The 23229-nt window shown below is 37.1% G+C and overlaps 1 protein-coding gene across 4 annotated transcripts; it reads left to right on the top strand.

Annotated features, from left to right (window-relative positions):
• Positions 1-938: 938 nt before the first annotated feature.
• LOC149830684 (transcription factor MYB3R-1-like) lies at positions 939-20478 on the top strand. Of its 4 annotated transcripts, XM_090016700.1 has the most exons (14): positions 947-1061; positions 1268-1382; positions 2244-2376; positions 4418-4472; positions 9787-9844; positions 10589-10683; positions 10822-10925; positions 13094-13222; positions 13857-14907; positions 15079-15690; positions 16553-16809; positions 18631-18748; positions 19490-19735; positions 20066-20478. In XM_090016700.1, exons 3-14 carry the CDS (start codon positions 2258-2260, stop codon positions 20216-20218), a joined length of 2997 nt encoding a protein of 998 aa, XP_089872826.1. In that variant the 5' UTR covers positions 947-1061; positions 1268-1382; positions 2244-2257; the 3' UTR covers positions 20219-20478. The 4 variants fall into 4 exon arrangements, with proteins under 4 accessions (XP_089872825.1, XP_089872826.1, XP_089872824.1 ...); XM_090016699.1 differs by lacking the exon at positions 2244-2376 and adding an exon at positions 2805-3042 and having other exon boundaries at positions 939-1061; positions 13857-15690; XM_090016698.1 differs by having other exon boundaries at positions 13857-15690.
• The last annotated feature ends 2751 nt before the right edge of the window (positions 20479-23229 follow it).

Genomic DNA, 23229 nt, shown 5'->3' with positions numbered 1-23229 from the left:
GTTTAATTGGGTCCACTATAATAAAAATCACACCCGAACCCAATAAAAACTACATGAACCAGACTCGGACCATACCCGGTAAAACCAGATTTTTATCATTTTTACATTAAAAAATTGTAGGTCTTAATTGAAACTCGGGTCGGGTCCGAGTCTGGTATGAAATTTCACAAACTATACCTGGGTCAATGTATTAATCGGATCTTTGGGTCTGGAACCAAGTTTTAATTGGGTCTTCTTATTTATCACCATATCCTGACTCTATAGGGTTTGGTTTGGGTAAATTCAGGTCAAGTCTGGTTTCACTTGGGTCCGAACCAAACCCAACCCAACCCGTTGACACCTCTAGTCAGGATACTTTTGCTTAAGCTCTGCAAAATCTTAGTTAACTTGTCAAGGGTCAAGAATAGTTCCTTAGCCGATTTCCATATAGCTTTCACGGTTTTGAGAAATAGTGTGATCCATAAAATTAAGAAGCCCAGACATCACCAGGTGATTTCATGATTCCCATTAAGGATCTCTGATATTGGATAAAATCTAATTCATTGACATTGGGTCCATATAGCACTCGGATCATGTAGATTTTGATTCCAATACTAATTGCACTAATTTCTTTAGTAATGAACCTGGGTTCTATGGGATCTTATTCGGTCCAAAATCAGGTCATACCCTGCAGGTTGACAAGACTATATTTGTCCTTTTTTGTCCTGTCCAGGATGATCAGGTCAAATTAGGTTCCGATGCAACTCTTCTATTTCCAATTCGGATCTATTGCATAATGTACGGATTCTAATTCGAATACACTATGATCCGACCCGCTTGCCACGCAAAGAGTCAAACTGACCGGCTTGACCGGTTAAAAAATCGAGCAACCGGCAGCAGTCCGTAGGTAAACGTTTTCAGATTCAAAATATGGAGGAAGGGCGGCCGAGCGTTCATTTTAGGACGACCGCTTATCTCCTCTGCGTCGAACCTACACTGTCTGATCAAAATAGACGAGATCGCTCTCGAAGAAGAAGAGGAGGAGAATTTATGGTTTTGGGTTTGCAATTGGAGCATCTATGGTACCAATTTCCGATTCTTTTCTTCGTTTCTGACAAAAAAATGTTTTTTTTTTATTCTGCTACCTCTTCGTTTGTTCTGTTTGTATTTGGTTTCGGATTCGTTTTTCTGACGGAATTTAGGATTCCGGATCAATGACGGTGGATGAGTTCTCTGGTTCTCAATTCGTTTTCTTTTTTCCTTGTTTTTTGGTGGCCGATTTGATTAGGGCTTCCTCGTATGCTCGGAGAATTCGTCATCGCTATGTTATGCGAATGTTTCCGTGTTGAGACGCAATACCTGCGCACATTTTCTGCGGTTTCGGTAATTTTCGAGTCCGGGAGGTGAGTTGTCGTCAACCTTTTCTTCTTCTAAATTGTAATTTTTACCGATTGGGGATGCTTTCTTTTCCGGAGTTCATGTTGGATTATTGCATTTTGATTCGTGAGATAACTGATGGCATTATGATCCATACTATCATGTCCCAAACTGCAGCAATTTTCTGGGTAAGTGGATGCATCCAAACCAATGCTACAATCCTCAGTATCAAGATTTTCCCTTGCGAGAGAAAATCTCGTGATTAATTACATTTTATCTTTGGAAAATCTCCAGAAAATATCGGAAAAGATAAAATGCTAACGAACATAATGTTATATGAAGAATATGAAGAAAAATACAACCATATAAGGAAGTCAAAACTGGTTTTTACTGTGTAAGTATCAGGCTGATATGGTGACAATTTCAACACCAGTGATATTGTGTAATTTCGGGATTATGGCAGTGTATGAAAATATCTCTTTCAAATCACTATATTTTGATAAATATTAGCGATATTTGTTACTTAGATCCATACACCACCTTAGGGTTTCCCTTGATTGCTAATCGCAGTAGTAAAGTCTACGCATACAGGACATGGGTTCAATTTTTTCTGTTCTCTTTGTTTGATGCAAATACATGCATGCTAGTTGTCAGTTTCAGGTGTGGGTTAAATTATTGCATGAGTATGGATTTTTATCTGGTGAATGTACATAGAAATGTGTTCCCGTTTGATTTCCTGGTCCTCTTTTTGCTAATTTGTTCGTTCCTTGTGTGTTGTAATTCTTTTCACATTTATTTTAACCTTGATCTTTAAGATGTGTTGCTTCCTTTATATCAAGGCTGAATTTTAGCTACAAGTGTGCTTTTCTAATGAGTAATTCTTGCAGCTCTATGACAAATAATGGGTGGTAATAAGATGAGAGGATCCATTGATGTTCATGGCAGCAGCACACCAGTTAGTGCTGCGGCTATTTCAGATGGGAGCGTTGCTCCTGCTCAGAATCTTCGGCCTTCGGTTGGGTAGTTTCGTAAAACTATTTCCCTGTTCAGTAGATAGCGGTTTTAAATCTGTGTGTGTGTGTCTTTTTGAAGAAGATTCTGGTGTCAATTTTGATAGCGGAGTTTTTACCATATTATTGTCATGCTCAGCTTAGTTACAGAATATTGTTCAATCTGTTCTTTGTTGGTTTTGCTAAAAGTAATTCCATTCCATGACACTGTTTTGCTTGTAAAAACATTATCTCTGACCATTTAAACAATTGCTAGTGGTATTTCCTGATTATCTAGTTGAATTGACTTGCTTATGATTGCTAAATTGAATGTGTGAGGTCTCATTTGGGAAATTATGTAATAGGTTTCTGTAGTTTTGGATCATTCCAAAATCCTAGCATCCTAGTTGCTCAGTTCAATATCTGCAATATGCGCTCATGAATCTGTGATAAATGTAGGTTCTTTTGATTTGAACTACTCTATAGACTTCCACGGTTCCACCTGAGGTTTCACAAAATATTGTCAGAAGGCATGATAGGATGGACATCATTTTTGGGGCAAAATTCTTAAGGAGAAGTAAATGTTTCTTAGACGAGGATGATTTCCCAAAGAGATGGAGCTTATGACAGGAGGGACAACACAAATAGTTCAGGGGCATGGGGAAAATGTAGAGAGAATTAACCGATCTTGTTGTGGGTAAGTTTTTTTGAAGCACATCTTTGGGCGCAAAAGTAGCAGATGGGAAGACAAACAAATGTATAGACCTTTTGTTGAAGGTACAAGAAGGGGCATAAGTCAAACAAACTGTTAGACTTAAAATTGGATGTGATATCTTGGATAATTTCAGATAGGAAATTGTCAATTAAGATTTTTTTGGAATATAAACAAGAAGTTACTGAATCTGAGACTAAATATTCATAATTTATGTACAAAAAAGTTATTATGCTTTCTAGTTACTTGACAATCCCTACACTAGAGAATCTTGGATGTCTGCGTGTAACCTGACATCTCTTTTTTCTCTGATGTTGAACTTAACTTACAATAGAGGGGCCAATAAGCTTATTGAAGAAAGGGGCTAATAAGAGCATTTCTGTTGAGTGTTGAATAATTGCCATTTGGTATTGCTGCTTGGATTCATGTCCTTAGCTTCATGAATATGTGATATCCTCTTCCACTTTTGCAGGCTTGTTACAATGTTAAACACAAGAGTTGGAGAGCCTCCGTTGACCTTTTAGAGTTAAAAGTAACCACTATTGCGATGTACTTCTGATCATGTAGCCACATATTCCAATATCACTTCATCACTTTTTGCAGAACCTCTTTTCCTTTTTTAAATCCTTAAAGTCCTTTTAATTTTCTCTATGTTAAGGAAAATCTTGGTGCATACACTATGCCTGTGTTGCAGTGCTTAAAGATTCCCTTGCATCCATGTTGTCCATTGAATGCTTTGGGAACTAATATGCACATGTATGCCTGTAATCAAGACAGGTCCAGGCCTTAGCCTACTCTCTCAGTCATTGGGCAGGACTACAGAGTTTTTATGGATTACAATCTTGAGCTGCTCTTGATTACTTATTTGGCTAGAAATTGTAACAGTTTCTTGGGCTTCACTCTTTTGCCTATCCTAACCAGGACCAAACATGTACGCCCATCAATCATTTTATTAATTGTTCAATTTGAATAACCGAAGGTTTAAATTCTGTATCGCTCCATTGCTGATAAATGGTAATGAGCACTGTGTTCTTTTGTTCGTGTGCCAGAGAATGAACAGCTAACTTAGTCCTTGATCATGAAGTTTGGTTTTGTGATTCAAAACTGATATTCATAATGATAGTTCACCAATTAAATTCTGCTTGTATCAATGTGTCAGTTGATTTATGCATTTTAATTGACAAAATATGTTTTATGATTAATGGAAGATAATAGTTGTGGTTTCTTTGAAGACCGGAGAGAGAACTCTCTTGATTGAAGGAATTTGGCTAAACCAATGCTATCATAATATGATAAGATGATGTTCTTGGATTATATATGCAATATCTCTTCATTAACACACAACTTGATACTTTTATAGGAGAACCAGTGGACCTACCAGGCGATCAACGAAGGGTGGCTGGACACCTGAGGAGGTAAGATCTAACTATGTCAATATATTCATCCTCTGTTTATGTTGGCCAGAATGAAATGGCTTGCTGTATTTGGATAGGATTTCTCTTGATACATTAGATGTATTTTATGGTAGTTGAACTAGTAGTTCTAGATCATTGATTATGTTTATGAACTGGAATCTTGACTCCATATAATGCGAATGATTACTTGATGTTGCTTGTACTATTCCTTTCTTTTGACAAGTGCAAATTTATTTTGATGAATTGCAGTGGTAGTTCAAGTCTTTGAAGTATTGTAATGCATGAGCTATGCTATAGGCTCTCAACCATTGCGATGGTATTGTAGTGGCCCATTGACCCGAATGGAAGTTAATGTCATGGTTCTTGCATCATGTATTTTAAATTCTGTATTAGCTTGACCAAGTAATACCAATTTATTCTGGTTGCTGCAACACCCTCTTTCAATAAGAATTTATAACAATGATGCAACTTTTTCAATCAAGTATTTTTAAAAGATAATTTTCAATAAAAGTGTCCGTGTAAACCATGCGTCAAATTGTAAAAACCGACTCACACTAGTGGTGAAGTCCGGGTCGAACTCAGGGAACGAGTTTAATCACTTTTGTACCCCACACAAGACGAACTTTATTGCCTTTCAAGGAAATAAAAAGAATGATTAACTAATTAACTAATTACAAGAGTTACCCTCTGCAAAGGGCTCAAAGAATAAAAAGGCCTTATTACAATCCAATTAATTAAATGGCAATCTGGCCCCCAAAAAATGAAAATAAAAATAAAGAAAAGTAAAAATCTGCAGGGCTTCTTTTCTAAGTGCTCTAGCCTTCTTCTCGTAATGTGTGCACGACTCTCTCACTATTGTGCTTTTCTCTTTCAAAACTGAGCCCCTCCTGCAACACACAAAAAGAAAATACAAGACAAAGACGACAAAAGGGAACAATTTTCTACTAACGAAGGTTAGTTACACAAAGATCACAATCAACTAAAACTACCTAATCACTTGGCATAATCTAGCTAATCAACTATGGACTATTGAATTAACTAAACAAAAAACAAACTTGGAATCAAGCTAACTACAATGACTGCTTAAACTAGATGATACAATATAAAATAAACTAAATGAATAAGAGTACGCTTGCTGAAAAGATTAGTATCAACATCAATCAAGCCAGGATGCGTGATTGACGTTGATATCTCAAAACGTCATCAGCGTAAAATGTTGTTCCAGCTTGCGCGCGATCTGCTTATTACTTGCAGTCTGCTGATCTGATCGGAATGGGTTGAACTGACAGAACAATGATTGCAGCTCACTTTGATCACACCAGGGTGTGTGATCAGATTCAGCAGCGTGTCCGACTAATCACGTTAGCCTGTCAGCACTTTGGTCACGGTCATGAAACTATATTTTAACAAATCTGATATCGTCAGTGCTGGCAGCCGAGCGCACACTATCCTGATCTGTTGTATGGTGGATCAATCGAAAACTTGCACAGATCGGGGCGTGATCCGCTGATCAGACAGCTCACGTCTGTCAATAAGATCAATCTATCAGGCCCGATCATATTGGGCCTGATGATACTCAGCAACTCAGCCAAGTAAAAAAAATATTGTGACATCGTGATCTGATCAGTGGATTAAAGATTGGATCAGTGTGCTTGCTACACAGTGTAGGCTGAGTTCGACAGAAACACACTGATCTAGATTGATTGGGATTCGATCAACTCAACGTAACAGGCCGACCCAGAACAACTCCTAAATAGCAGTATGCAAGATTGTAAATATATATATTTTTCTTTCTTTTTAACGAAAACAAAACAGAAAACTAACTGTATGACACGCTAAACATAATACTAATCTGAATGCAGAACCTAAGCAAGAGTCATGATAATCTATATGCCAAACAAAATTTAGAATAACTATATGCCAAACAATTTTCCGATAACGGTTGGGTTACATCAAGGATCTGCTTTAAGCCCTTTCCTATTTGCGATAGTGATGGATGAGCTTACGAGATCAATTCAAGAAAATGTACCGTGGTGTATGTTGTTTGCTGATGATATTGTTTTGATTGATGAGTCTAGAGCTGGGGTTAATGCTAAGTTAGAATTATGGAGACAGACATTGGAAGCTAGAGGTTTTAAGTTGAGTAAGAGTAAGACTGAATATATGGAATGTCGGTTTAGTAAGCAACGAAGTAGTGATGGGAGTGTAGTGAAGCTTGGTGAGCAAGATATACCGGTGAATGATTATTTCAAATATTTGGGATCCATCATTCAAAAGTATGGAGAAATTGATGGAGATGTAAATCATAGGATAAAGGTTGGGTGGATGAAATGGAAAAGTGCTACTGGAGTGCTGTGCGATCGTAAAATGCCATTGCGGTTGAAGGGAAAGTTTTATAGGACGACTATTAGACCCGCTTTACTATATGGTACGGAATGTTGGGCTGCCAAGAGACATCATATTCAAAAAATGAGTGTAGCTGAGATGCGGATGCTTAGATGGATGTGTGGAAATACAATAAAAGATAAGATTCGGAACGAAGAGATACGTAAGAAGGTAGGTGTTGCACCCATTGAAAATAAGATGCGAGAGAATCGTTTACGGTGGTTTGGACATATTCGGCGAAGGCCTAATGATGCTCCAGTTAGAAGGTTGGAGAAATGGGAAAATATATTAGTTAAAAGAGGTCGGGGTAGGCCTAGGAAGACTTGGATGGAGATGATAGGAAAGGATATGAATGCTTTGAACCTCACCGAGGACATGGCGTTGGATAGAAATGATTGGAGGAAAAGGATTCATGTGGAAGACCCAAAATGAATTTCTTTTTTGGTTCATATCGCTGACCCCAATTGTTTTGGGATGAAGGCGTAGTTGTTGTTGTTGTTGTATATGCCAAACAAAATAACAATCAAATAAGATTCTTTCTATATGCACCTAACGAACAATGAATCATGCTATGCATTATGCAATACTAATATAGACTCAATGTATTTAACGAAATTGAAATCTGAACTACGTGCGTAAGAATAAAGAAGCAGGGGAGAAGAGACTTACCGAACGGCTCTCCTCCGACGGACGGGTTGAGAAGAAGAACGGTTTTCCATAGCGATCACACGTGTGCCACACTCTCCGCTGATGGGGATACGAGAAACCGAGGACGATGAGAGCAAGAATACAAAAAGATAAAAGAGAAGGGAGAAGAAAAGGGGAGGAAGCCAGTTGGATAAGGAAGAGAGGAGAGAAGAGGTAGAGGAGAGAGAGATGGGGGAGGCATGGATCTCAAGAGGGAAAAATGCTCCCCTCTCTCTCAATGCTGTGATTTATAACGCATTATTAGGGTTGAACCTGTTTTTAGAAAAAATTTCTAAAAGAGTTCATAGAATTTTCAAAAATTTCAAAAGACTCATTTTTCAAAAAGTATTTTCTAAAAACTTATTTAATTTTTCTAAAAGACTCAAAGAGGACTCTCATTTGCTCAATTTACAATTCGATTGAAATCACTAAAACTTCTAACAAACAAGCTTTTTTAAGCATTTTCACACGTAATCATGCATGTAAACATATAAAAACTATACATAAAATTATGCATGATCAATCAGCATTTTTGACTTAGTGGGTCAGACGTTTTGAACCCTGTAACTTGTATGTGTGTATAGATCCGGAAATGTGTAGATTATGTCCATGAGTTCCGCTATATATCAACAAATTCACTCAAAAAATCTTATGATAGCATGGTGCCTTGGATTCGTTGGCACCAGTAGTGGCTGCTTGAGTGGTTTGGCTTTTCCTAAGAAAAGGTCTTAGGACAATGTGGACCTCAGTCTGAACTATCCGAGGAAAAAAGGTTAAAAACTAAGTAGCCTAATCCTAGGGGTCTTTTCTAATAATGGGAGTTTTGAGGAACCATAACTTTTTATTGAGTTTGTTCACTTCAGACATTTTAGGTGGGGCCACTGAATTTCACCTTAGAACATTTTTGTATAAGATAATTAAATGCCCGGGAAGGTTATGTCAAAAAAATAAAATTAACTCAAGGAAGATATTTTTTAATTAATTGGTAGTTTTCTGTGAAATAGCACTCTAGTGTTTCCAACTAAATTAAAGGAACCAGAATATTGTTGATGAGTCATCTTAGGGAAAAATTGTTTGATCAACAATCAACATGCATTTTACTCTTATAACAATATTCACAAGAGATACCAAGGAGATCCATAATTTTGGTTCTCTTCCTCAAGATTTAGAGAAGTCAACAGAGAGCATTTTGCATGTAGAATATATCTTTTAATGAATTTGCATTCTATAGTGCTTGTAACATTTGAAATTTCATATGTCAGTACTGGTAAACGACTAATGTTTGTCCTTAGTTCCATAGTTATTCTCTCGGCATACTTCTTAATTAGGGTTGCAAATGGGTCAGATATGGGTCTACTCAGGGTTGACCCAATGCAGGATCTGACTTCCAATGTATGGGTCTGGTTCTGGGTTTGAATCTCACCTGGAACACATGGTAGCATTCCAAATCTGGACATGATTTGACACCCTTTGATACTGGATCTGCAGAAAAATGACAAAGTATGTCAATTTTCATGCCAAATAAATAAAGAGTAGTGCTTGGGTGCTCCGGGAGTACCTACTCCCACATATTAGAAATCATGGTTGTAGGTTGTATCTTCTCAATCAAACCTTATGGATGTACTCAACATAGTTTATTTGATAGGAATTATTCTTTGGATCATGTTTTTGGGACATAAAAATAAGATTTTTTAAGTCATGAATTTTTGATACATTGTGAGTCATTGATTTTTAACGGTCTTGAAAAACATGCATGTATGTTATAATCATATGATCCAAAACTTGTTTTCTACTAAATAATGCTTATATATCATATCTATAGGGTCTGATCAACAAAAAGATTTTAAGAAATATGAAAATCTAAAGCTTCTATTATGTGGGAGTAGGTACTCCGGGAGCATCATATTATTACCAATAAATAAAATGGGTCGAGTCAGACCCATTTCTGACCTGGGTTTTGACTTTTGAACCTACATATTTGTCTGATTCGTACCTAGATCCGATTAAATCCACACTGTTTGTTCTGAAAGACCTGGACATGGATATGGATTATCTGGCTACATGAATAGGATCCAGTTTGGTCCTCTGATCCATTTGCATCTCTACTTTTAATACACAGATGCAAACACTATACTTGAGTACTTTTCAGTTGTTTTATGTTTTCAAAATTTCAGAGGGTTTGCCACTCTTTAATGTGTGTGTGTGTGCACACGAAGTTTAAAGTGGTTCACAATATTTGCAGGATGAAATATTGAGGAAAGCTGTTCAAGTCTTTAAAGGAAAAAACTGGAAAAGAATAGGTACAGCCGTAGTAAGTTTTTATCTTCTTCATTTTATTTTATCATTTGATGAAGTGCCTGTTTCTGGCCAATTATTCATCTGCATGTTATCTATTGATTTCTTTAGTTAGTAGTAGTAGTAGTAGTAGTAGCAGCGGCGGTAGTAGTTAGTAGAGTAGTAATAATAGTACTTTTCCTATCTTATGGCCAGACTGTTTGAAGTATTTTGATGTTGAAATGGCATAAATTAATTCAGTTTTTTTATCATTTTGTTTTTGAGCTGGCGTTTTCATTTAGTAGTTGGATCAACTTTGTCCGCTGCCTATTCATCAGGAACAGCTGTTGATGAACAAATGCTTCATATTCCCTTTCCACTCATAGGCACCCCTATACAATCATTTTCTTGAATTTCTTCCATAAAAGATTACATCTTATTCATCAGTGGTTTGTCTCTCTTAATGAGTTCAGAGTTATGTGGTTGATGTGGCAAATGCCAAAGGGGTACCTACATGTTGTAGTATTGATATTTAATCAATTGTCTTACGGTTTTACTTCTATATGTCTTGTGTCTTTCTGAAAAGAACACGATTTGTCTTTATCCCCTTTGCTTTTGGAAGTTACTTCTGCATGTTTGTTTGATCTGTAATCAATAACATAAGAGATGTTCCTTGACATGATCTGAGTTGCCATAAATTACCCCCTCTTCCCCTTCAAATTGAGGAAATTTTTCTTGCTACTTACAGCTCTTTTCTTGCTTCTAAACAGCTGATTTTTTCAAGGATCGGACTGATGTTCAGTGCTTGCATAGGTGGCAGAAAGTTTTGAATCCTGAACTTGTGAAAGGGCCATGGTCAAAACAGGTATCATGACTACCCTGACATTATCATTAGATTTGATGATTTAATTTTCTTCATTCACATTTTTTACCCACGTAGTGGCCTATTTAATATGAATCTTGTTGCATTTTGTGCTAAATGTATTCATCATATCTTAAATAGGAGGATGACATGATCATAGAGCTTGTTAATAAGTACGGGGCAAAAAAGTGGTCAACCATTGCACAGGCATTGCCTGGACGTATTGGTAAACAATGTCGTGAGAGGTAAAAGATAATCCACCTTGAATTCTTTTATTGCAAGTCTTTGTAGCTCATATTGCGTGTTATCCTTGATTCATTTTCTGCCCCGCATACACGCTATACATATCATAACCTATAATTTTTGTCACCTTTATATTTTTCTCACCTTCTTTATGGGAGCCATTTATCTTTGGGTTTGTTATATATGATATTGACGTGGAATGTGGATAATATTCTTGCTTCTTTCTTTCCTAATCTTCAATTATATCTTTTTCCAAGGAAATGCTTAAGCACTTTTTTTTTTGTTTCTAAAAAGACTCTAGTCACTCTGTTTCTCAGCCTAACTTATTCATTCTTTTTAATCTAGTTTTCCATGTGGTGCATTTCAGAACATGTGCACTATTTATTTTTACACGATTGTCATATTTGATAATTGATACCTATAATGAGTGACGATAATGGTTTTCGTGGTTCTTTGTTCAAACTTCAAGCATGTCTTAAGCTTCTTTTGTAGTCTGAAAGAGCTCTGATCCCTTAGTTTCTTGCTCACATTTTCCGGTAAGTTTCTCATCTCTAGCTTTTCTACTTTCTTGCTCACTTCTTCCAGTAAGCTTCCCATCTCTAGCTTTACTCTTTTGTTTGCCATGAGTGTCCAAGTACATGGGGATGAACGTCTAAGATTTGGCAGAAAGGCAGTAGTAGCATGATCTTATTCTCTGTGTCATGCACCTGCTCCATATCTTTTTCTTTGGCAATAACTTACCGCTGTTTCATTCACTGAGATAGTGATTGTTACCACACTTTCACTATAGAAATAGATGGATATGCCTCCAAAAGTCAGATTGGTCAGCCTTGACTGGAAGTTTCATATGATTTGGCATACTGGATTGAACATTACTTCCAATGTAGGCCTACTTAGTGGAGTTCACTTAAAATCTTGTTCACCAAAACACATGATTACATTAGGTGAATAATGTCAGAGTTGCCCTTGACCTGTGGCACAGCTGACCTTAGTTGTAATAGGCGCTAGGCGAAGCCTAAGCGGTACCCCAAATAAAAAAAATTAAAAAAACATAATAAGAAACATGTATACAGCATAAAATCAATCAACAATAAGCAATAGACAAATAATATGTTGTTGAACACTGTAAAGCAATTATATTAAATAACCTTAACTTGTTCAAACAAATTAAGAATAAATTAACAATTGAACAAACAACCAATACAAATTATACAACTAACAATGTGAAGAACAATACACAAAAAATAAAATCATGTCTACAAAAAAATTAACAACTACAATAGATGTAATATAAGCAATAAACAAATAATGTCTTCTTCTTCTTCTTCTTCTCAACAATAGATATAATACAAGCAATGGACAAATAACATGTCTTCTCCTTCTTCTTCTCAACAATAGATATAATACAAGCAATGGACAAATAACATGTCTTCTCCTTCTTCTTCTTCTCCTCCTCGAAGAAGAAAAAAAATGATATGTCTTCAAAAAAAATATTTAAAAAAAGCCTAGGCAGTAATATAGGGCCTCACCGCAAATGATATGTCTTCAAAAAAATTTTTAAAAAAAGCCTAGGCGGTAATATAGGGCCCCGCCACCCAAACCTAGTCGCCCAGGCAGTGGGGCTGCACCTAGGACACCTAGGTGGCGCGCCGCCTTTGACAACTAAGCACCTGACAATATTCTGTTTCATGAAGAAGGAAAGGTGAAGAAAGAAAAAGGGAGAAACTAAGCAAACTTAATTTATCGGAGGCATCCACAATGGCTTCCCCACTAAGACTTGGTTGGGTCCAAGTGTGTGGAAAGCTTGAATTGACCACTTAAGAAAGACTTCAAACTTTTTTGTTTCTTAAACATTGAAATAGTTTAGCTCGATTGATAAATTTTTCTTTCTTCTTGGTTATATGTTATGTTATACATGTTTTTTTTATTAAGTTTTGTTTTACCATTATGATCAAAATTTCTGATATTTAAGAATGCTATTTTCAATATTCTGATTTTACTGAGATCTCTTTCTGTGTTCTTATTTGGGTTTTTCTTCATTTTATGTCTATTTAAGAGTCACCTATGCATATATTTATGAGTGAGAACCATCTTCTCATTATTCTTTTCCACATTTCTTTGGACCATGGAATTTTTAAGCATGTATTGACATAGGAAGCTGATCTTGCAGATGGCATAATCACCTGAATCCAGCTATAAACAGGGAACCGTGGACTGAAGAAGAAGAACTGGCACTTATTCGAGCTCATCAAATTTATGGGAACAAATGGGCTGAGTTAGCCAAATTTTTACCTGGGAGGTTGGCCATGAGATCTTGAGATAGCCGTTTTCAGCCATTTTAATCTTTTAAAATTTATTTTTTGTTGAATTGATGTTCATTTTGAAATAATAAAGGAAATAGATGCCCACATGTTTTTTTTTAATATTTCATTCTAAATAATTGCCATGTATAGCAAATTTGTGAGATTTATGCAAGTGTTTGCAAGCCAATTGTCATGTCAAACTTCTCATTTACGTCTTTGGGAACCAGAAATTAGTGATCCTTTTCTTGTTTTCATGTTATTATAAATTGTTGTCTGCATATTTCCAGTAAGGTAAGACTAGGATGTTTATATAGTTCTTGAGTTCTTCAAGATATTCAGATTCAGCTTGGTGAAGATATGGGTTTTAATGCTATATATATATATATTCCTAATGATCACTGCTGAAGAATCCAAGGAGCTTATGTACTTACATCCAAGAATTTAACACCTATGTCATGTCAAGGCTGTCCAGTTTGTTAGCTTTGATCGTTTGATTCTTAAAGGAGATGCTACTCTTTCTGCTTTTCATCTGATAACCTATACTTAACAGATGTATTGCTTTGATGCTTTTTGTTATTTATTCTTGATGAAGCAACCACTGAATTGTTGTTGTGCTTTTATCATTTTCAGGACAGACAATGCAATAAAGAATCATTGGAACAGTTCTCTGAAAAAGAAGCTTGATTCATACTTATCATCAGGTTTACTTAATCAGTTCCATGGTCTGCCTATCACAGAATCTGTGGAGAAGTGCATTCCATCAACTTCTGTTGTCAACCAGCAGGATTCAGGATTGGAGAGTTCCCATGATGAGGTTGCTGTCAATGAGTTGTCAGAGTGTAGTCAGTCATCAACATCTGCCGAAGGCTATCCCTCTGATCTACAGGGGTCTAAAAATGCAGCATCAGTCCAATTTGCAAAGGGAGGAACGAACAATATTAAAGTGGAAGGAAAAAGAATCCTAAAGGAAGTGCAGGATACTGTTTCACATAAAGATTTTGAGGTGTCCCATGGATTTTCACAGGGAGCATCTGCATGCACTGTATCTGATAGGTCTTCCAGTGAATTGGCTGTGAATGCTACTATCAGCAAAAAAAAATTGCAGCAGAACTCTGTAGATTTTGTCAATGAGGCTTACAACTTGAATTCTGAAGAGTTTCTTGAAACTGCTTTCTTGGATGCTGTTCAGATCTCACCTGATCCATATAAGGTCTCATGTGATTGGGTACCCTGCATTGATGATGCCTACAGAAATGAATTGGGATGTTCTAGTGGATGTAACACAGGTACATCATTTTGTGGCATGTTTGTGGGTTCTGATAAACAGGAAAACAAAGTCTCCAGTTTACCAGATCATATTAAAAGTGAGTTTTCTGAGGCAGAGAGTTTTTTTTCAAGCAGTCACATGGAAGGACCTGAAAGTGTCACTATGCTTGGTTGCATGACTTCATTTGTAAACCAATTTGTCTTCAAAACTTCTGATGCTGAGAATATCTTAACTTCATGTTTACACAACTATAACTCATCTACATGTGATGGGCTAGTGAGCTCTTGTGGACAAAATGTGTCATCTGGTTTTCCATCAATTCCTTATGATTTAGGTAGCCCTGATATTATATATAATAATTGTTCGAGTGCTGGCCACAACAGTTTCAACAAACTTCAAGATGGTGCTGTCTCGGTATGTGATGGTCCTGTATGTTTTAGTGGCATGAGAAATGTTAGTTATGACAGTAATCAGTCTAAGGATTGTACAACTGTTGAGCAAAATGAAAAGTTATCTGTTCCAGAGCTTGTCCAGGTGGGCAAGCCACATACCAGTTCTGACTTTAATGCCACCTCTGCTTCACAGGTGAAAATTGAAGAAAAGGGTTCTCTCTTTTATGAACCTCCTCGCTTGGAAATTCCATTTGTGAACTGTGATCTCATCCCATCTGGCAGCGACCTGCAACAGGCTTATAGCCCACTTGGGATTCGACAGATGATGATTTCTGTTAACTGTTCACCATATAAATTATGGGATTCACCTTCTCATGACAGGAGCTCTGACATTCTACTCAGGAATGCTGCTAAAAGCTTTATATGTCCACCTTCTATCTTGAAAAAACGACAGCGAGAACTATCAACCCCTTTGAAAGAGCATGAAATATTAGGAAGAGAAACGATTAATGACTCAGTTTGTACCTCACCGTTACGTAGAGATGAAAATTACTGTAGGGATTCACTTTCAGATGAAAAGGAGAATTGTATGTCTTCTCTTTCTTCAATTGAAGGATCATTCCTGTCCCCACCTTATTGCCGTAAAAAGAAAGCAGTAATCTCAAAACTTACAGAGTCCAACATGGTCAAGGTATCTGCTGACAGAGAAGATAGCCCAAGTGTTCTTAGAGGCAGTTTTCTTGATGAACGACTCTGTGGTTTACAAGATGAGATAAGGCCTGTGTCTAAGGATGTACATAATGAGGTAAGCTACCAGTAGAAAATTTAATTAGTAGGTCTAAGTCGTTTTTTTCTCTTATAAACTAGTTCCATCCTATAGTCGTATTATGCCTTTTTATCCCTGGAACAAGTTGTTATATGCATCTACCTTCTTTGCGTTTCATGCTTTTTCCTTTTAAATGTGTACGTGTGTTCACTTACTGGCACCAACAGTACTTTCGGATTATGGGGTTATTTGATCACCAATTTTAGCTCCAATAAGGGGGAGCCCAAGATGGGAGGGAAGATGGAATTTAATTAGGGTTTAATTAATACTACCTACCCTACTGGTGTTTGGGAACCCCGGTTTGAGAAACTAGAATGGTGTTGAGAGTGGAGATGGGCCAGTTTTAACTATATTCTCACAAGGATGTCTTTAACAACTCCAGCCTCATCACCTATTTTCTTCTCCACTCCCATCACCCCTCTCATCTCCTCCCCAACACCGGCTCCTAAACAGAGCCTAAAATCACTGTATTTTAAATATCCTTAGCACTTCAAGGTCATTTTTTGTGATGCTAAACACCAACGTTTTTTAAAACATTGGTATATTATGTTGGATTATTTTAGCTTTACCTGTCTATTTAATTTTTAGATAGATTTTGGGCATTCATCATGGAATCCCATAACATTTCTGAAAAATCTGTGGGAAATTCCTAATGAAGCATTTTCTATTCAAGGACTAGTTGATGAAATGTTCATTATTGTACTTGTTTTTCAGGATAACTTTGTTTCAACTTTATCTCTATGACTTGATTATCTCTTGTAAATTTATCATCTTTCTTAACCTTTGAGTTTTTTAAAGTTTTTCTTTAAAATATTGATGGGACTATTTTCTTTAAATGCAGCTGTCTGGAGTTCTTGTGGAACACAACCTGAATGACTTGCAATTATCGTCACCTTCTGGAGGTGGATATCCTCTGACCAAATCCTTTAATTCTGTGTCTAAATCGCCAAAAGCACAATTTAGTAGATCAGAGAAAGTGTCAGATGGTTCTGATGGACAATTTGATTGTCCATCTAGAAATATTACCTCATCAAATTCAAAACATTCTGCTGATAGGAGAAGGGAATGTAACCATCCTGACATTGCAAGCCTGAGCATGTGAGTGATTCTGCTACTGCTTAAACTCTCCATCTTTGTCTGCATGTGGATACCCTTTTTATGGCTATTTTTCTTGTTTACTTTGTGCCAGCAAGTTGTTGGATATTAATGCTTTCTGCTTGTATGTGAGCACCTATTATGACTGAGAAGTTACATGTATTATCTGCATTTTAGCAGTTGATTGATTAGCCATACTTTTAATGTCTTCAGTGTGTGTGCGTGTGATGACACTCTTTGTGAGATGAAAATGGTTCCAGTGAATTCAGTCCTCTTGCTGTCTTCTCTTGTTATTGCACTAATGGAGATGAAAATGGTTCTAGTGATACCTTGATTGGGGAACAGTAATGGCAGTCCTGGTGGTGCTGTCTTCTCTTATTGTTGCAGTAATGGAGATGAAGGCAATTCCAATGATACCCTGGATTTTACAAACCAATTTAATAAACAAGAGCATATCTTTTAGCATTATATCTTTCAATTACAAGTTTGCAATATCTGAAAAAAACTTTTTGCAGGCGATATAAAGAAAAAGAAAGATCACAAATCAAATCATTTTTGTAAAGTTTTTCCAGTTCTTGTGGAATACCCTTCCACATGGCTTGGAAGATTGACAGTAAATTGCCCTAGAATCCACATTTCACACACAAGCACAAGGATTACGATTCTGGTGTTGGACTGTGATCTATGTCACATAGGTGCGGGTGCAGATACGGGTACGGATGCGGCACTTTAAAAAAACTTGAGTGCGGGGGTGCAGGGAGGGTGTGTGTGTGTGTATATATATATATATATATATATAATTTTTAACATTTTTAAGTTAACACTACGTGTATGTGTGTGCATTTATGTATTTATATATGTAATATAGGTAAAACTGGATCTGGTTAGGGTTAACTGAATCTACTTTTGCACAAAAATGACACAAAGGAAGCAGTGTCCAAGTGTTGCACCCACATGGGTGCGGGTGCGACGAGGGTGCGGTGCCCTGTTAGAAGAGTCCGTGCTACATAGACTGTGATCCTATGTGGTCTTCAAAATTATTCCCTTTACTTGGCTCTGAGTGTGTAAGAAGAGAAATACATATTGTAAGAAAGGCTGTCTGCGACTCTGCATCCTTCTGTTACGTTCAAATTTAGTTTTAAGCTCCAGAGATGCCGTGGGACCATTTATCATATCATACTAAAGTTACCGGAAACGCCTAGGCATATGGGGAAGCGCACTTCGGAAGCGCGAAACGCCGCGCTTCTGAAACGCGCGGGGAAGCATCCCCCTTTTTATGGGAAGCGCGCTTCCCCCTTGCTTCCCCATTTTTTTCATTTTTTTTTAGCTTCTCCCTCGTTTCCGGTTCACTTCCTAGGTCGCTTCCGAGACGGTTCATAATTTTCTTCTAAGTGGTCCCACACTTCCCCACTTCCTAAATTTTTGAAAGTGCCTTGCTTCCCGTATCGCTTCCCGCTCCCACTTCCTCGACTGGTAACTCTGTATCATACAGTCAAATCTTCTCTCTGTCTTTTGGTTTGTCCATTAGAGATATGCTTTTGGTAACTATATTCTAGTGGTCACTATAGTGGTTGCACTTATTCCTCAGAGTCATGTCATTGTTGCTTCGTCATGTGGAATGTTGGTTGGTACAAGTATCTGGTTTTGATTCTCATGATAGTTTTTGGGGTATTCTTTAACATAATGAACATTTTAAAGTGTAAAAATTCTTTTTACAGCTGTATTGGAGGTACTGTTGGCTCCATGTTAGTTTTTTCCACAATAGCTTAGGAAGTAATCCATGTATTCAATATTTTTATTGAAAAGACGCTTATCTTTTGGCAGTTTTGATGGCACTCCTGGTTATAAGAGAGGTCTCGATTCTCCTTCAGCTTGGAAGTCTCCTTGGTTTATAAGCTCAATGTTCTTAGGCCAAAGGCTTGAGACTGACGTAACACTGGAGGTACTTATCTATGTACTACATTCTTATACAAATCTTTGATACTTCATCTTCTGGAAGTGCTTGTTATTTGTGGGAAACCAATTTGATTATGCACTGTGACTCGTGAGCATTACTTGTATCAATTGTATTGGTTTGTTATCGTTTGGATAAGTATAGTGGCATTTTTGCTGTCCGTTTTTTCTGTTGACACTTTCATCACCTTGTGCTATCAAGAAAGCGAACTAGTTATGTACTGTGAATAGAGCAATTAAATGAACATTTTCAAGCTCTCTCTCATATCCTTGCTTTTCCTTCCCTTCATTTCTTGTAACCATGAGCTCGATATTGAGTAATCTCCATTCATCAGTTGGAATCTTTTATAGGGAATGCATTTTACTTTACATGTCACTTTGCTCTCTGGGGTGTAGTTTTTGCTTCAGTTCTCATGAGGATGAAAAATACCTATGTATGTATGTATGTATGGTTATCATTTCATTTGTGAACTTCAGCTTACCTTCTAAAATTAAGAGAAGAAAAGAGCCAGTTGCATTTTCTCTGTTGACCGACTATCACCAAATAATATCTGCCCGCTTTGACAATCTTATTCCTTGACAATTATTTTAACTGGTACCATTCTAAATTTGATGTTATTCAGGATCTGGGGATTTGTTTCTCTTATACTTCCACCTTTTGAATGTTAGGAACTTAACCATTGGCTTTTTGTAGTGCTTAAAATCTCTTCTCACTGTGCATTTAATCCAGGAGATGGGGTACTTCTTGAGTCCAGGAGATAGAACCTATGATGCGCTTGGACTAATGCAACAGATGAGTGAACAGGCAGCAGAAGCATTAGTTGAAGCAGAAGAGATCCTGGCAAGTGGAAAACCAGAAATGGCATCTTCTCCAGTGAAATCAGAGCAAACCAGTGGCCAGAATTGTTCGAAGGAGGACATTCCATTTTCTGACAATGAGCTGGAAAACCTTATTCCTTTACCATCCGGTACCATGGTAAGGTCACCTAAAACCACATTCCCATCCTTGTGGAAGGTCTATGATCTTTTCCTTTCCATGCATAACATGAAATGTTACATGTACTGTTGAAATTATCCTAGTGAAATCAACTCTGCATATAGGATATCCTTTAATATCAATTTTGGTGTAGTTTTGTATATTCAGGCCGGCTTGGTGACTTCTCTTAAAAATCTTAGAATGGGAAACCAAACTGATTGATTGCAGTTGCTGCATCTTAACCAAGGGTTTTTTCAGTTGAATTCTGCACATGCCAATGAAGAGAACTGGGTGATCACTTTTTGGTTATTTTTGTTGCTTATCTTGCAGCCGTTCCTATCAGAGCGGCGAGTGTTGGACTTCAGTGGTTGTGTGTCACCAGCACGCAGAACAAATAACGCTAGAGAAACAGGTGCATCATATGGTGGTTGTCGATTGAAGTTATCCAGTCCCACTTCCTACCTGATGAAGGGATGTAGATAGCAAAATAGTTTCTTCGCTCCCTATGCTCCATGGTTGCATTGGAAACTGTTAGTATATTCTGGAGGTCTATTACACTCTCTGATATGGTCAGAGGAAGGTCATCTCTTCATGAGTTCATGTGCTTGTTCCCTTTAGATATATAGGACTGTGTAAGGTCATCCCTTAAAATGTTTGAACTAAGGAGCCCTTGGCTTGCAAGGCGATGTATTTATATATTTGATGTATTCTTCATTCCCTTATTAAGACATCTATATTATTTTCTTTGGAGGTATTCAGTTGACCGTTCATGGTTTGTGATATTCATCTTCTTTGCGAGGCTCCAAAATATAAAAATTAGAGCAATTTGCATATAGGTGCCTAATGTATGGTGAATTTATGTTTAGCTGCCTTATGTTTCAAAACACCCCACTTAATAAAAAATTGCTCCTTGGCAGCCCTTATTACTTTTACTCACTGGAATTTTGAGTAATGCTCCAGTGCTCCAGGAGCACATACTCCAATCTACTAAAAATCATAGTTGTAGGTTGCATTTTCTCAATCAGACCTTATAGATGTACTTAAAACAGCTTATTTGATAGAAATTATGTTTGGATCATGTTTTTTGGACAAAACTAGTTTTTTTAAGTCATGAAATTCTGGTACATTATAAACCTTTGATTTTTGAAGATCTTAAAAAACTACATGTATGCCATAATCACATGATCTAAAACTTGTTTATCACTAAATAATGATTGTAGATCATATCTATAGGGTCTGATCAATGAAAAACATATACAAATTTTGAAAATTTGAAACTTGTATTAGGTGGGAGTAGGTGCTCCGGGAGCACCCTATCATTATTATTACTTATTTGCCCTTAACTGGTAGCTACAAAAATGGGAGAACACTTCTAATCTCTGTTTAGCACTCTAAATAGAACCCCACAACTGCCTGATAAAAATTATTGGGCCCACCAATGTACATCTTATAAGCTTAGTGGTTTGGGTCTGTAAGATCTGTTTTCTAGGGCAGATGCAGACTGGCTTTAATATTTCTAGCACAGCCTGAATCCAAAGTCCAAACCTTTATCATCACGAGGTTAGGTATGTACATAGAGGCTGACAGCACATATACTGAGGCTAGGCATGCCAATAATTATTTCTACCAAAAAATGTCTTTTTTTATAATGAAGAATCTTCACTAAGAACCAGTTCACTTAATCGGCCTGCCTCCCTGCGAGGATACAACCACCCAGCCTTATGTGCCCCAACCATGATAAAGCAAAAGCAACTCCCATGCACCAGTGGGATTTGATCCTGCGCCCTCAGCTTGACACAGGACCCTGCTGACTGCATGAGCAACCACCACGATGGTTTCTAAAAAAATTGTTAATAAATGAAGAGAACATAGAGATCAGAGAAGCTCAACAAATGTTAATAAATGAAGAAGAAGGTCGTTAGAAGGACTGGGGGACCACCGGTTGGATACCACAAGAATGCTAGGTGTTGCAAAAAAAAGGGGTTGGAAAACGAAAAATCATTTATGTGAGATAATTTTTCGCAACAAAAAAATAACTTCGCAATATTGGTGGGATTCGAATAAGAAATTTTTTAATATCCAACTTTCACAATACTTCATGCGATACTCGCTCACAATTTCATAATTATTAGACTTTTGCAAATTTTATGATTTTCGCTCGTAATTGCGTAAAACTCATTATGAGTTTCACAAATTGTTTGAAAATTTGCAATTTTTTTTGTAATATTGCAACCTCCGATTAGGGATGACAATGGACCGGGGTGGGAGACAAGGTCTCCACCCTTTCCCTGTCTCAAAATATTGCCCTCCATACCCACCTTCATTCTCGCACAGGTTTTGATTTTAACCTCCATCCCCGATCTATTTTCTATTTCAAGTCGTCTATCTTTGATCCAAACGGAGCGAGGCAGGGCGGGCCCCCCATTTTCCCCAGGTCCACCGTCATCCTTACCTTCAATGCAATTTTGTTGACGAGTTTCATCAGTATATTATTTTAGTATCTTGACGTGAAAAATAAAAAATTCGCACATGTGAAGGGTAAAATTGGTAAAAAAATTTGAGAACTTGTGAGATTGTCCAATCAAAGCATTTGGTAGATTGTAGGGCATTTTCAGAAACACATCATTTTTGCCGTAAAGTAGGATCATTTACAATGATGATGTTCAAGTTATCTCCAACCATGATGAAGTTTTGGATTTCGAAAGACGTGCAGTCTTTTCTTCTAACAATTAGCATCTATTCTTGATCTTAATTATATCTCAAGAGTTAAAATTTTTAAAACTTAGGTATTTTTTTTATATTTTCATGGAGAAACCACGCCTATGATGGGAGACCTAGCCGTGATGGGAGACCTAGCCGTGCTGGCTTTGCCTGCAGCTTGCGCTGAAGGAGTGGCCATGTTTGGGCTTGCACACGAGGTGACGCCATGCGATTTGAACCTAGATCACATACCTAGTTGCTAGGCCCCATCCCACTACGCCAAACCCTTGATTTTGAAATTTTTATTTCTCATTTTTTAATTTATCATTAATATGTATTGATATACAAGGCTAACATCATCTGCAAGTGACAACAAATTAGTTCAACTTACAGGAACGGGAGTTCGAAATTTGGAGGAAAAGATGAAAAAAATGATTAATAAATTTTTAAAGATCATATTGGAGATTGCACTATAAATTGAATGCTAAAATTGTCCATAACTTGGCAAATTATTCTTTTTGAAATAAACTCCTTTCCCAACACGCCTAGTCTGCGAACAGCCAATAATCTCATTGTCAAAATTGGATAGGTTATATCAATGTCGAACACTTGATGTGCGACTTTTTAGGATCCATTCTTATGGATTCTGGTGAACTGCAAATATTTATTTTTGTAGTGGAGCTTGTGGATAAGACACCGCTATCACCACCACCACCACCACCACCACTGTGTGCATTGGGTTTCTATTAAATTTGGGTTGACCAACCCATATCGGGTTGAGCTTTGTCAATCTT

The sequence above is a fragment of the Nuphar pumila genome, chromosome 8, assembly GCF_984573655.1.
Source record: "Nuphar pumila chromosome 8, dmNupPumi1.hap1.1, whole genome shotgun sequence".
NCBI classification, from domain to species: Eukaryota; Viridiplantae; Streptophyta; class Magnoliopsida; order Nymphaeales; family Nymphaeaceae; genus Nuphar; species Nuphar pumila.
This window is presented reverse-complemented; position numbering and strand designations above follow the sequence as displayed.

Excerpts from the sequence above, each read along its gene's own strand:
- LOC149830684 (XM_090016698.1), top strand. The coding sequence starts at position 2,258 with ATGGGTGGTAATAAGATGAGAGGATCCATTGATGTTCATGGCAGCAGC. Across the intron at positions 10,684-10,821 it reads AAGGGCCATGGTCAAAACAG|GAGGATGACATGATCATAGA; the intron begins GTATCATGACTA and ends TATCTTAAATAG. Across the intron at positions 19,736-20,065 it reads CTTTACCATCCGGTACCATG|CCGTTCCTATCAGAGCGGCG; the intron begins GTAAGGTCACCT and ends CTTATCTTGCAG.